At 42.9% G+C, this 13,737-nt stretch overlaps 1 protein-coding gene across 1 annotated transcript in view; it reads right to left on the reverse strand.

Annotated features, from left to right (window-relative positions):
- LOC140481049 (von Willebrand factor A domain-containing protein 3B-like) overlaps positions 1-13,737 on the reverse strand; it is a 162,519-nt gene that overhangs the window by 21,894 nt on the left and 126,888 nt on the right. Inside the window, exon 24 of the mRNA XM_072576643.1 lies at positions 283-407. Within this exon, the coding sequence (XP_072432744.1) occupies positions 283-407 (125 nt within the window). The remainder of the gene's footprint in view (positions 1-282; positions 408-13,737) is intronic.

Genomic DNA, 13,737 nt, shown 5'->3' on the forward strand with positions numbered 1-13,737 from the left:
TTTCTGCCGGGAATATGTAACAGGCTCAGTACCTAGAGTTTAGCCTACAAACCTTTTAAGGTGGAGGATGTATATAGGAAAACATGAGGACTGCAGATGCTGGAGAGTCAGAGTTGATAAAGCGTGGCACTGGAGAAAGCACAGTAGGTCAGGCAGCATCTCAGAAGCGAGCGGGTCGACATTTCAGGCATTACCCTCCTTCAGGAAACATCTGACAGTCAACAATTCAAATTTAAACTAGACATCAGTAAGACCTCTATTTTAATTTCATAGTCCACTTACTTTCAATGAGGGACAGGGTGAAGCTCCTCCAACACAAATTAAAAATCTGGTTGATGTAATCTGGGTGTCTCCTTTCATGAAGTCAATTATGGCTTTCCTCGCACCAACACACTTAGTCACAATTCCTGAGAACAGCAGAGATGTAACAAAGAAAATCTGAGGCATAATTTTCACACATTATAAACAACAGAATCATTGCGCAGATTTGCAATATAACTGAAAGGGGTAGGTAATCATTTTAATATCTAGTGTCACTTTGCACATGCACCATCATGCCCATTAAGTACAGATCACGGTTTTGCATCTTAATAAATGGCATCCGCACAGAGTGATATTGGCTTCAACTTCACAGTTAAATAAATAATTCAGTCGGATCGGTATCATCCTGAAGTTAATTTTTATTCCTTCATGGTCAGAGAGAGAGCCGATAAAAGCATGGGAATGCTGACACCACAACATGTGATAAATCATTCTGAAATTCTTAAGTTATGTGCCTGTTTCTGATTTTAAGGTCAAATGTCAGAACAGTAAACAGATTCCTTCAGAAATCTCAGAAATACTGGAAAGCTCTATCACCATGTGGATGCCTAACAGGTACAGACTACAAGGACAGAATTTTAATGTTTAATAAATAATACATAGTCCATTGACATTTTGTTTTATGAAATTTCCAGAGAAATAACTGCAAATACAAGAGATAATATGTTTGCAATGTTCTAATCAGATACTGATGAAAGTTCAGACAGCATATCCCCACACTGTTAAGCCTCTGCATGAGAAAGGGGGATCTAACTCTCCATCTTTATTCAGCCACCCCCTCAGATGGTCACAACAAGGTTAATTTTCAAAGTATCCTTTCCTTTATGGATACCTTGCTTCCAGTCGCAAATTAACATTTGTTTTGAAAGGAGCTAAGTTAAACAGGCCTTCTTGAATTAACAATCGGAGTGGATTTACTAATTACTGGGTACACAAATGTACGGGCAGATAAGAAGTAAGAGGCCAATTCAAAAAGATAAGCAAGTTTCAAAAGAGTCCGTCTTTGAACTAGACCACAGGATGCAGGAGCAGAAGCAAATCATTCATTCCATTGAATCTGCCCTGCCATTCAATACAATCATAGCTGATCTCATCATCCTCAACTCCACTTTCTTACCTTTGCCTTATAAACCTTGATTCACCTACAGGTTAAAAATCTGTCTATCTCAGTCTTGAATATTCTCAACCACCCAGCCTTAACAGTTGTCTGCGGTAAAGAATTCTGCACATTCACTACCTGCTAAGATGAGATTCCTGTCTACCTCTCTTAAAGTGCTATCTCTTATTTTGAGATCAGACCCTCTGGTCCTAAACCCTCTCACAAAGTAAAACAACCTTTCCTTATCTACCCTATCAGTTCCCAAAGAACCCTCTATTTTACTAATTCCAATAGGTACAGACCCAACCTTTCCTCATAATCTGGAGATGTCGGTGTTGGACTGGGGTGTACAAAGTTAAAAATCTCACAACACCAGGTTATAGTCCAACAGGTTTAATTGGAAGCACACTAGCTTTCGGAGCATCACTCCTTCATCAGGTGATAGTGGAGGGCTCAATCCTAACACACAGAATTTATAGCAAAAATTTACAGTGTGATGTAACTGAAATTATACATTGAAAAATTGATTGTCTTTTAAGCCTTTCATCTGTTAGCATACCATGATAGTTTCACTTCTTTCATGTGTAAATCACAAAATCTTTTTTTAAAAGGCTGCATTCTCGGGTTAGCTGTTGACAATGGTGATAGCTAGACAATATGTTGAAGGGTGTTAGCCCCCTGGGTTCTCTGTCTATGCCATGATGTTTAGATTGATTCTAATCTAAAAAGTGAGATAACGGAGTTTTACATGAATTCATGCAGTTTTTGAGCAAATACAATGTAACCCTGCAAGTACAAATTCACCCCACAAAATATATGTGTGAATGTGGGTCTTTGTCTGTCTGTATGTGTGTGTCTGTCTGAGTTGGGGGTTGTGAATGTGAGAAAGCGTATGTGTGTGTGTAGTGAGTGCAGAGTGTCTTAAGTCTGTGAGGGGGTGCATGGGCGTCTGTGTGCACGTCTGTGTATATGTGTGTCTGTGTGTATAGGAGTGCCTGTGTGTGTGTGAGAGTGTGTGTGTGTAGGAGTATCTGTGTGTGTGTATAGTGCAATGGTGATCACCTGTAATGTGACATGAACCCAAGGTCCCAGTTGAGGCCCTCCCTATGGGTAAAGAACTTAGCTACCAGCCTCTGCTCGGCCACTTTTCGCTGCTGCGACAATGGGTGAATGGGCACCGCATAACAATCAACAGACAGGAGTGGTCCCTCCCAGTTGGGGAACACTTCAGTGGTCCAGGACATTCGACCTCGGACCTCAGGGTGACCATCCTCCAAGGCGTACTTCGGGACAGGTTGCAGCGAAAAGTGGCCGAGCAGAGGCTGATAGCTAAGTTCAGTACCCATATGGAGGGCCTCAACCGGGACATTGGGTTCATGTCACATTACAGGTGACCACCATTGCACTATACACACACAGATACTCCTACACACACACACACACAGGCACTCCTATACACACATAGGATCAGCTTATTGAATTTTCTCCAGTCTGCCTCCAATGCCAGTATATATTTCTGATTCGGAGATGCCGGAGTTGGACTGGGGTGTACAAAGTTAAAAATCACACAACACCAGATTATGGTCCAACAGGTTTATTCAGAAGCACTAGCTTTCGGAGCGCTGCTCCTTCATCAGGTGGTTGTGGAGTATAAAACCGTAAGACACAGCATTTATAGCAAAAGTTTACATTGTGATGTAACTGAAATTATACATTGAAAAAGATTTTGATTGTTTGTTAAGTCTCTCATCTTTTAGAATGAACATGATGGTTTCAGTTCTTTCATACATACATCGCAGAAGATTTAAAAGTTACCTTCCCAAGTGAACTTTAACAATTGGTGTCATGTTGGCCCAGATAATGTATTGAAGGTGTGGGGTACCCTGTGTTAGACTGTCTGTACCACAATGGTCAGACTGATTCTAATCTAAAAAACAGATTAACAGAATCTTACATGGATTCATTCAGTTTTTGAGTGAAGTAAAATGTAATTCTGCAAATACAAATTCACCCCACAAACCTATACGTGTATCTGTGTGTGTGTGTATATATAGGGGGGTGCGTGGCGGGGTTTATGAATGTGAGAGAGTGTGTGTATGTGTGTGTGTGTGTGAGTGTAAAGGGTTATAAGTCTGTGAGAGGATGCATGTGTAAGTGTGGGAATATATGTATGAGCGTATGAGAAAGGGTCTGCGTAAGTGTGTGTGTGTGTGTGTGTGTAGGGGTGTCTATGTGCGTGCATCTGTCTGTGTCTGTGTATACTGCAATGGGGTCACCTGTAGTATGACATGAACCCAAGGTCCCAGTTGAGGCCATCCCCATGGGTACTGAACTTGGCTAATAGCATCTGCTCAGCCACTTTTCGTTGTTGTCTGTCCCGAAGTCCGCCTTGGAGGAATGTCACCCGAAGGTTCAAGGTCGAATGTCCTGAACCACTGAAGTGTTCTCCGACTGGGAGGGAACACACCTGTCTGTTAATTGTTGTGCGGTTTCGATTTATCCATTGCCGTAGCCTCAGCTTGGTCTCTTCAATGTACCATGCCTCAGGGGATCCTTGCCTACAGCGTACGAGATAATCAATGTTGCTGAGTCGTATGAGTACCTGCCATGTACATGGTGGGAGGTGTCCCCATGTGTAATGGTGGTAACCCTGTCCACACTCTGACAGCATCCACTATGACAAGTTTGTATGGTGTTGTGCAGAAAGCCTGGCAGTTTGCTGTGAACAATGATCTGTTGAGGTTTGGTGGGTGTTTAAAAATGAGCAGTGGAGGTGTGGAGAAGGTTTTGGAGAGGTGCTCATCCTCACTGATAATGTGTTGCAAACTGTGAAGAACATGGCGTAGTTTTTCGGCTCCTGGGAAGTACTGGACAACGAAGGGTACACTGTCGATTGCAGCTTGTGTCTGTCTCCTGAGGAGGTCATTACAGCTCCTCACTGTGGCACGTCGGAACTGGCAGTGGATGAGTTGAGCATCGTATCCTGTTCTTATGAGGGCATCCTTGAGTACTTCCAGGTGGCCGTCACGTTCCTCCTCATCTGAACAGATCCTGTGTATGCGTAGGGATTGTCCATAGGGGATGGCTGTTTTAATATGTTTCGAGTGGAAGCTGGAGAAGTGTAACATCGTGAGGTTATCCGGGGGTTTGCAGTAGAGCGCGGTGCTGAGATGCCCATCCTTGATGGAGATGTATGTGTCGAAGAATGAGACTCATAGTCGTGAGTAGTCCATGGTGAATTTGATGGTGGGGTGAAACTTGTTGATATCCCTGTGTAGTTATTTCAGTGACTCCTCACCATGGGTCCAGAGGAAGAAAATGCACCTCGTGTATAGTGTTGGTTGGAGGTCCTGGGTAGAGAAGAAGTCTTGTTCGAACCTATGCATGAAAATGTTGGCATATTTGGGTGCAAATTTGTTCCCCATGGCTTTTCGGTGTTCTGTATTCATGTGGTAGGTACTTACGTGACTTAGCCAAAGTTGTCTATCTCATACGCTGCAGGCAAGGATGCCCTGAGGCATGGTACATTGGTGAGACCAAGCAGAGACTGCAGCAATGGAGGAATGGACTCTGCACAACAATCAACAGACAGAGGTGTTCCCTCCCAGTTGGAGAACACTTCAGCATTCCGGGACATTGGACCTCAGACCTTCAGGTGACCATCCTCCAAAGCGGACTTCAGGACAGGCAATAACGAAATGTGGCCAGGCAGAGGGTGATAGCCAAATTTGGTACCCATAAGAATGGCCTCAACCGGGACTTTGGGTTCATGTCACACTACAGGTGACCCCATTGTACCTTTCCTGATGAAGGGCTTTTGCCCGGAAGGTTGATTTTCCTGCTCCTCGGATGCTGCCTGACCTGCTGTGCTTTTCTAGCACCACTCTGATCTAAACTCTGGTTTCCAGCATCTGCAATCCTTACTTTTGCCCACTGTACTATACGCACACACAGACAGACACAGACACCCAGACAGTCCTACACATACACATATGCCACCCTCTCACAGACATATACCCCTTTACACTCACACACATTTACACACTCTCTCACAGACACTCATAACACCCCCCCCCCCCCCCACACACACCCACATGCAAAGATACACATATAGGTTTGTGGGGTGAATTTATATTTGCAGAATTACATTTTACTTTGCTCAAAAACTGCATGAATCCATGTAAGATTCTGTTAATCTGTTTTTTAGATTAGAATCAGTCTGACCATTGTGGTACAGACAGTCTAACACAGGGTACCCCACACCTTCAATACATTATCTGGGCCAACATGACACCAATTGTTAAAGTTCACTTGGGAAGGTAACTTTTAAATGTTCTGCGATTTACATATGAAAGAACTGAAACCATCATGTTCATTCTAAAAGATAAGAGACTTAACAAACAATCCAAGTCTTTTTCAATGTATAATTTCAGTTACATCACAATGTAAACTTTTGCTATAAATGCTGTGTCTTATGATTTTATACTCCACAACCACCTGATGAAGGAGCAGCGCTCCGAAAGCTAGTGCTTCTGAATAAACCTGTTGGACCATAATCTGGTGTTGTGTGATTTTTAACTTTGTACATCCCAGTCCAACACCGGCATCTCCGAATCAGAAATATATACTGGCATTGGAGGCAGACTGGAGAAAATTCAATAAGCTGATCCTATGTGTGTATAGGAGTGCCTGTGTGTGTGTGAGAGTGTGTGTGTGTAGGAGTATCTGTGTGTGTATAGTGCAATGGTGGTCACCTGTAATGTGACATGAACCCAAGGTCCCGGTTGAGGCCCTCCATATGGGTACCGAACTTAACTATCAGCCTCTGCTCGGCCACTTTTCGCTGCTGCCTGTCCCGAAGTCCGCCTTGGAGGATGGTCACCCTGAGGTCCAAGGTCGAATGTCCTGGACCACTGAAGTGTTCCCCAACTGGGAGGGATCACTCCTGTCTGTTGATTGTTGTGCGATGCCCATTCATCGGTTGTCGCAGCAGCAAAAAGTGGCCGAGCAGAGGCTGATAGCTGATAGTTTTCCAAGGCATCCTCATTTTCATATACTCCACTCCCTTTGAAATAAAGGCTAACATTCCACTTACCTTTCCTTTTACCTGATGAACCTGTATGTTAGTGATTCAAAATAATATTTTGTGCTTTATGCATAAGGACTCCCAAATCCATTTAAATAATATTCAGCTCCCGCCACTCTCAGATTTTGGAAAGGTGCAGAAGCCACAGGGTAGTAGTCATGGGTGATTACAACTTCCCAAATATTAATTGGAAGCTCTTTAGATCAAGTAGATTGGATGGGGCAGTGTTTGTGCATTGTGTCCAGGAAGCGTTTCTAACTCAGTATGTAGATAGTCCGACCAAAGGGGAGGCCATATTGGATTTGGTACTTGATAATGAACCGGGACAAGTGATGGGCTTGTTAGTGGGTGAGCATTTTGGTGATGGTGACCACAATTTTGTGACTTTCACCTTGGTTATGGAGAGAGATAGGTGCGTGCAACAGGGTAGGTTTTACAACTGGGGGAAGGGTAAATACGATGCTGTAAGACAGGATCTGAGGAGCATAAGTTGGGAGCATAGGCTGTCAGGGAAGGATGTGGTGGAAATGTGGAACTTTTTCAAGGAACAGATACGACGTGTCCTTGATATGTATGTATCTGTCAGGCAGGAAAGAGATGGTCGTGTGAGGGAACCTTGGTTGACGAGGGAGGTTGAATGTCTTGTAAAGAGGAAGAAGGAGGCTTACATAAGGTTGAGGAAACAAGTTTAGACAGAGCATTGGAGGGATACAGGATAGCCAGAAGGGAGTTGAAGAAAGGGATTAGGAGAGCTAAGAGAGAGCATGAAAAATCTTTGGCAGGTAGGATCAAGGATAACCCCAAGGCATTTTATGCGTATGTGAGAAACATGAGAATGACGAGAACGAGAGTAGGTCCAATCAAGGACAGTAGTGGGAGACTGTGTATTGAGTCGGAAGAGATAGGAGAGGTCTTGAATGCGTACTTTTCTTCAGTAATTACAAATGAGAGGGACCGTATTGTTGAAGAGGAGAGTATGAAATGGACTGGTAAGTTTGAGGAGATACTTGTTAGGAAGGAAGATTTGAAAAACTTGAGGGTAGATAAGTTCCCCGGGCCTAACGGGATATATCCTAGGATTATGTGGGAAGCAAGAGAGGAAATTGCAGAGCCGTTGGCAATGATCTTTTCGTCTTTACTGTCAACGGGGGTGGTACCAGGGGATTGGAGAGTGGCGAATGTTGTGCCCCTGTTCAAAAAAGGGAATAGGGATAACCCTGGGAATTACAGGCCAGTTAGTCTTACTTCGGTGGTAGGCAAAGTAATGGAAAGGGGACTGAGGGATAGGATTTATGAGTATCTGGAAAGACACTGCTTGATTAGGGACAGCCATCATGGATTTGTGAGGGGTAAGTCTTACCTTACAAGTCTTATTGAATTCTTTGAGGAGGTAACCAAGCATGTGGATGAGGGTAGAGCAGTGGATGTAGTGTACATGGATTTTAGTAAGGCATTTGATAAGGTTCCCCATGCTAGGTTCATGCGGAAAGTCAGGAGGCATGGGATAGAGGGAAATTTGGCCAGTTGGATAGAAAACTGGCTAACCGGTCGAAGCCAGAGAGTGGTGGTAGATGGTAAATATTCAGCCTGGAGCCCAGTTACAAGTGGAGTTCCGCAGGGATCAGTTCTGGGTCCTCTGCTGTTTGTAATTTTTATTAATGACTTGGAAGAGGGAATCAAAGGGTGGGTCAGTAAATTTGCAGATGATACGAAAATTGGTGGAGTTGTGGATAGTGAGGAGGGCTGTTGTTGGCTGCAAAGGGACTTAGATATGATGCAGAGCTGGGCTGAGGAGTGGCAGATGGAGTTCAACCCTGTCAAGTGTGAAGTTGTCCATTTTGGAAGGACAAATAAGAATGTGGAATACAGGGTTAAGGTGGAGGAGCAGAGGGATCTTGGGGTCTATGTTCATAGATCTTTGAAAGTTGCCACTCAGGTGGATAGAGCTTGTAAGAAGGCCTATGCTGTATTAGCATTCATTAGCAGAGGGATTGAATTCAAGAGTCGTGAAGTGATGTTGCAGCTGTACAGGACCTTGGTTAGTCCACATTTGGATTACTGCGTGCAGTTCTGGTCGCCTCACTTTAGGAAAAATGTGGAAGCTTTGGAAAGGGTGCAGAGAAGATTTACCAGGATGTTGCCTGGAATGGAGAATAGGTCATACGAGGATAGGTTGAGAGTGCTAGGCCTTTTCTCATTGGAACGGCGAAGGATGAGGGGTGACTTGATAGAGGTTTATAAGATGATCAGAGGAATAGATAGAGTAGACAGTCAGAAACTTTTTCCCGGGGTACAACAGAGTGTTACAAGGGGACATAAATTTAAGGTGAAGGGTGGAAGGTATAGGGGGGATGTCAGGGGTAGGTTCTTTACCCAGAGAGTGGAGGCGGCATGGAATGCGCTGCCTGTGGGAGTGGCAGAGTCAGAATCATTGGTGACCCCTAAGCGGTAATTGGATAGGTACATGGATAGGTGCTTAAGTTAGGACAAATGTTCGGCACAACATCGTGGGCCGAAGGGCCTGTTCTGTGCTGTATTGTTCTATGTTCTATGTATTCTTCTTGTGAAAGTGCATAACCTCACATTTTAGCATTTTATAATACTCCACCTGCCAAATGTTTGCTCACTCTCTTAATGTGTCTCTATAAAGTCCTTCCACAAAATCTTTATGTCACCTTCACTACTGCCCTCCCACCTATTATCTGCAAACTTGGCTAGAAGACATTCACTTCCTTCATCCAACTCATGAATATAAGTTGTAAATCACTTTGTCCCCACCACTGATCCCTGTGGCACTCCAGTAGTTACATGTTGTCATCTTGAAAATATCTCCCATATCCCAATTCTCTTTTTCTATTAGTTAGCCAACCTTCTATCTATGCTAGGAGAAAGTGAGGACTGCAGATGCTGGAGATCAGAGCTGAAAATGTGTTGCTGGAAAAGCGCAGCAGGTCAGGCAGCATCCAAGGAGCAGGAGAATCGACGTTTCGGGCATAAGCCCTTCTTCAGGAATGATTCTCCTGTTCCTTGGATGCTGCCTGACCTGCTGCGCTTTTCCACCAACACATTTTCAGTTCTATCTATGCTAACATACTATCCCAACACTATGAACTCTTATCTTATTAAATAGCCTAATGTACGGTACATTATCAAACGCATTCTGAAAATTCAAATACATTACATCCACTGCTTCCCTTTATCTATCCAACTTGTTACTTCCTCGAAGAATGCTAACAAACTTGTCAGGCACCATGCCCCTTCATGAAGCCGTGCTGACTCTGCACACAATATGTACTTCTAAATATTCTGATATTATATCTCTTATAATAGAATCTAACATTTTACCAATGTCAGACATTAAGCTAACTGGCTATAGTTGTCTTTTTTTGTCTAGTCTTTTTAGATAAATGTGTTACATTGGCAGTCTTCCAAACCTCTAGGACCTTTTCAGAATCTAATAATTCTTGAAAGATTACTACCAGAGTATCCATTATCTCTCTAACCACTTCTTTTAATATCCTTGGATGCATCCCATCAGGTCCAGGGATGTATTAATCTTCAGCCCCACAGTTTCCCTTGCTTGCATGCTTCCTCCAATATTATGTTCATTACCTTATCTCATTTTGCCTTTTGATTATTTAATAATTTGGAATGCTATTGGTGTCTTCTACTGTGAAAGTGGCTCCAAAGCATTTACTCAACTCCTGTGCCAATTCCTGGTACCCCATTATACTTTTTTTGTTCCCAGCTTCAGTCTCGATAGTATGTCTGTAAACTTTGGCCTCTCTCTCCTTTTTATATATTTCAAGAAGCTCTTACTTTGTCTTAGTGTTACTCATAAGTTTAGCCCCAAAGTTCACCTTCCCTCTCTCTTATTTGCTCCCAAGGAGTAGATGCTTGAAAGTTGCAACTGGAGTCACATGTAACATTGACATTACCTTTAGTTTTGCAGATTGATTGAAATTCTGTCGTCCTGATAACTTTTGACAACAATTGAATTCCAGCACACAGGGTGAGGTGAAGTGATTCCTTCCTATCCCTCTTTCTCATTTCTTCTCTGTTCCTGACACTTTTAACTCCCATGCTCCAATTTTAGTCTCTTGCTACAACCATTCTATCCATTTCATCACCTTCAGTTTGCACTTCTGAATTGCTCCCACCCCTTTTAAAATTTCAGGTTGCCTGGCTTTTGCTTGAAATTCTAAACCAATGCTCCTCACTAAATGTGTGAAGAACAAACATTTAAATCTCTAAACTAACTTCCTCCTCACTCTTTACTACTCCGCTGATTTTGACATCATCCAAGAATGATCAACCCTCCTACATTCAAGTCTAAGTTGTTTATATATACCTCCAACAGCAAGAACCCCAAACAGCTGATGGTGTGCAACTCCAGCAGGACACAGATGAGTTGATGGAGTGGGTAAATACCTGGCAGACAAGCTTCAATGTAGAGGAGTGCTAGGCTTTGGCATTAAATGCAGACATTTCTATAGAGTCACAGACATAGAGTCATAGATGTTCATAGCTCAGAGAAAGGCTCTACAGCCCATGAGTCTGCACTGGGCAAAAGCAGCTACCTAACTATTCTTATCCCACTTTCCAGCACTTGGCTCATAGCCTTGTATGCCTTGCATCGCAAGTGCACATCTAAATATTTCTTAGATGAGGATTTCTGCCTCTACCATCATTACAGGCAGTGAGTTCCAAGTTGCCACTACCCTCTGAGTGAAAAAAATTCCTCACATCCCCTCTAAACTTCCTGCGCCTTACCTTAAATCTATGCTCCCTGGTCACTAATCCCTCCACCAAGGGCAAAAGTCTCTCCCTGTCTACACTGTCTGTGTCCCTCATAATCTTATACAACTCAGACTTGTCACCCTCAGTCTCCTCTGCTCAAATAAAACAATTGTATTCTGTCCAATCTTTCTTCATAACTCAAACTCTCCAGTCTAAATCATCTCTGTACACTCTCCAGTGCAATCAAATCCCTCCTATAATCTAGATTCCAGATCTGCACACAAGACTCTAACTGTGGCACAACCATCCCTTTATACAGTTCCAGCACAACCTCCCAGCTCTTAAACGCCACACCTTGGCCAATAAAGGCACTTATACCGTAAGTCTTCGTTGTTTGCCTGTCCTGCCACTTGAAGGGACCAGTGGACATGCACACCAAGGTGCCTCTGATCCTCAGTGCTTCCAACAGTCCTATTATTCATCAGGTATCCCTTATCTACTTGTGCTGCCCAAGTGCATCTCTTCACACTTATCTAGTTTGAATTCTATTTGCCGCACATAAGCCCATGTGACCAGCCAGTCTATACTCTCCTGTTGTCCAAGGTTATCCTCCTCACTCTTCACTACTCCACCAATTTTCATGTCATCCAAGAATGATCAACCCCCCTACATTCAAGTCTAAGTTGTTTATATACCACCAACAGCAAGAGCCCCTAGACCCCCAAACACAGAGGGTAGTGTACAACTCCAGCAAGACACAGACGAGTTGATGGAGTGGGTAAATACCTGGCAGACAAGCTTCAATACAGAAGAGTGCAAGGTGAGGCACCCTGGCTGGAAGAACACTGACAGAAATTGTAAGATAGGGGGCACAATTCCAAAAGGGTGCAGGAGCAGAGAGACCTGGGTATACATGTGCACAGACTTCCAAAAGTAGCAGGTCAGGCAGAGAGCAGCAAATAATGCTCACAGTATCTCTAGATCCATCAATAAAGGCACAGAACAAGGAGGCAATGCTAACACCATAGAAGACAGCAGTCAGAGCCCAGCTGGAACACCATGTAAAGCTCTGGAGGTCAGCCAATAGAAAATACATGAATGCACTACAGGGAATGCAGAAGCTATCCATGCAAACTCAAGAAAGCCTTTCGCAGTTTTTGTTTCCTCTAACATTGGTTTCCAAGTCACAATTTATCTGCACTAATTATTTCTATTGCTGTGTGGGTTCCAGTTGTGACAACAGCTCACAAGTTGTTACAACCAGACCCTGGGCCAAGTTCTCCAAACTGTTACGGCTCCAGATCGCATACCACAAATTGCTAAGTTCTTGGGTGAGGAGAGATGACCTGGCTCCATTTCTTTATTCACATACCCTCTCAATTAGTTGCAACAAAGTTAATTTTAAAAGGCCACTCTTCTCTTGTGGAATGCTTTCTCCCAGACCTAAATCCATTTACGTTTTAAAAGGTGCCAATTTAACCAGGCTTTCTTGAATATACAAAATGAGTGAGTATATTGATTACTAAACAGGAGAAAAATACTACTGTAATACACATGCACATTGAATATAAGTTAGAGGTGAGTCAAAACAAAATCCAGATAAGTCTCGGAATTATTTGTAAAGAACAGATGGTGGAGCATTACATTGGAGGTTACCAGTAGCACTGCTGCTGTTAGGTGTACAATCACCTTTATGATCTTTAGGTTTGCACATTGATTGAATTACTGTAATTCTGATGCTTTTCGACCATGATTCAATTCCACAATGCAGGGTGAGAGAGAGCCCTTTGTTGTCCTGTTTCCTCTTTAACTGCTTTGCAGTACTTTGAATTACAGAGGGTCTTTACCTGCCTCACAGGGGTAACTAAGTGATAGCTCTTCAACTGTGAACTTAACAGCACATTAACACTCTGACAGCATTCAGTCCCACAGGCTCACTCCAGTAGAGTTGAAAGTTGCTTTTTTTAGTAGCCATCCTTGTGTTTTCTAAAAGGTAGAACACACATGTCTGCAAGGGGTGGCTTTCTGCTGAGAGGGGAGGGATATTTAGCCTCCTCAGTATCTCTTCTTGTGAAGTCTGTCCCTGTTTGAAGTAGCTCTGCCAATTTACATGTGTGACATTTCATCGGCTTCACACAGGACATTGCTGACAGTCATTGAATTTAAAATGCAGCTTTTAAAATTTTCTGTGACAGACCTCCTGATTAAACCTGAAACACATTTTGGAAATAAAAGTAAAAAATGTTTATAAATACTTTGGGCTCTGGTCCATTGTCATAATAATTTAGTCCTGTAACAAAACAGTAAAACTACTGGACAAGTGCAATCCACCAGAACCTGGCTTAACGATCAGGTGAAATGAGTTTAAATACCATTATGGCAGCTGACAGATTCAAATTCAATAACTAAAATTTTAAAATGTTCATAAATAAAAGAATATAAGTAATGACTGTGAGTAATCACTGATATTCTGCAGCAAATAACTCACCTT

The sequence above is a fragment of the Chiloscyllium punctatum genome, chromosome 9 (genome assembly GCF_047496795.1).
Source record: "Chiloscyllium punctatum isolate Juve2018m chromosome 9, sChiPun1.3, whole genome shotgun sequence".
Lineage (NCBI taxonomy): Eukaryota > Metazoa > Chordata > Chondrichthyes > Orectolobiformes > Hemiscylliidae > Chiloscyllium > Chiloscyllium punctatum.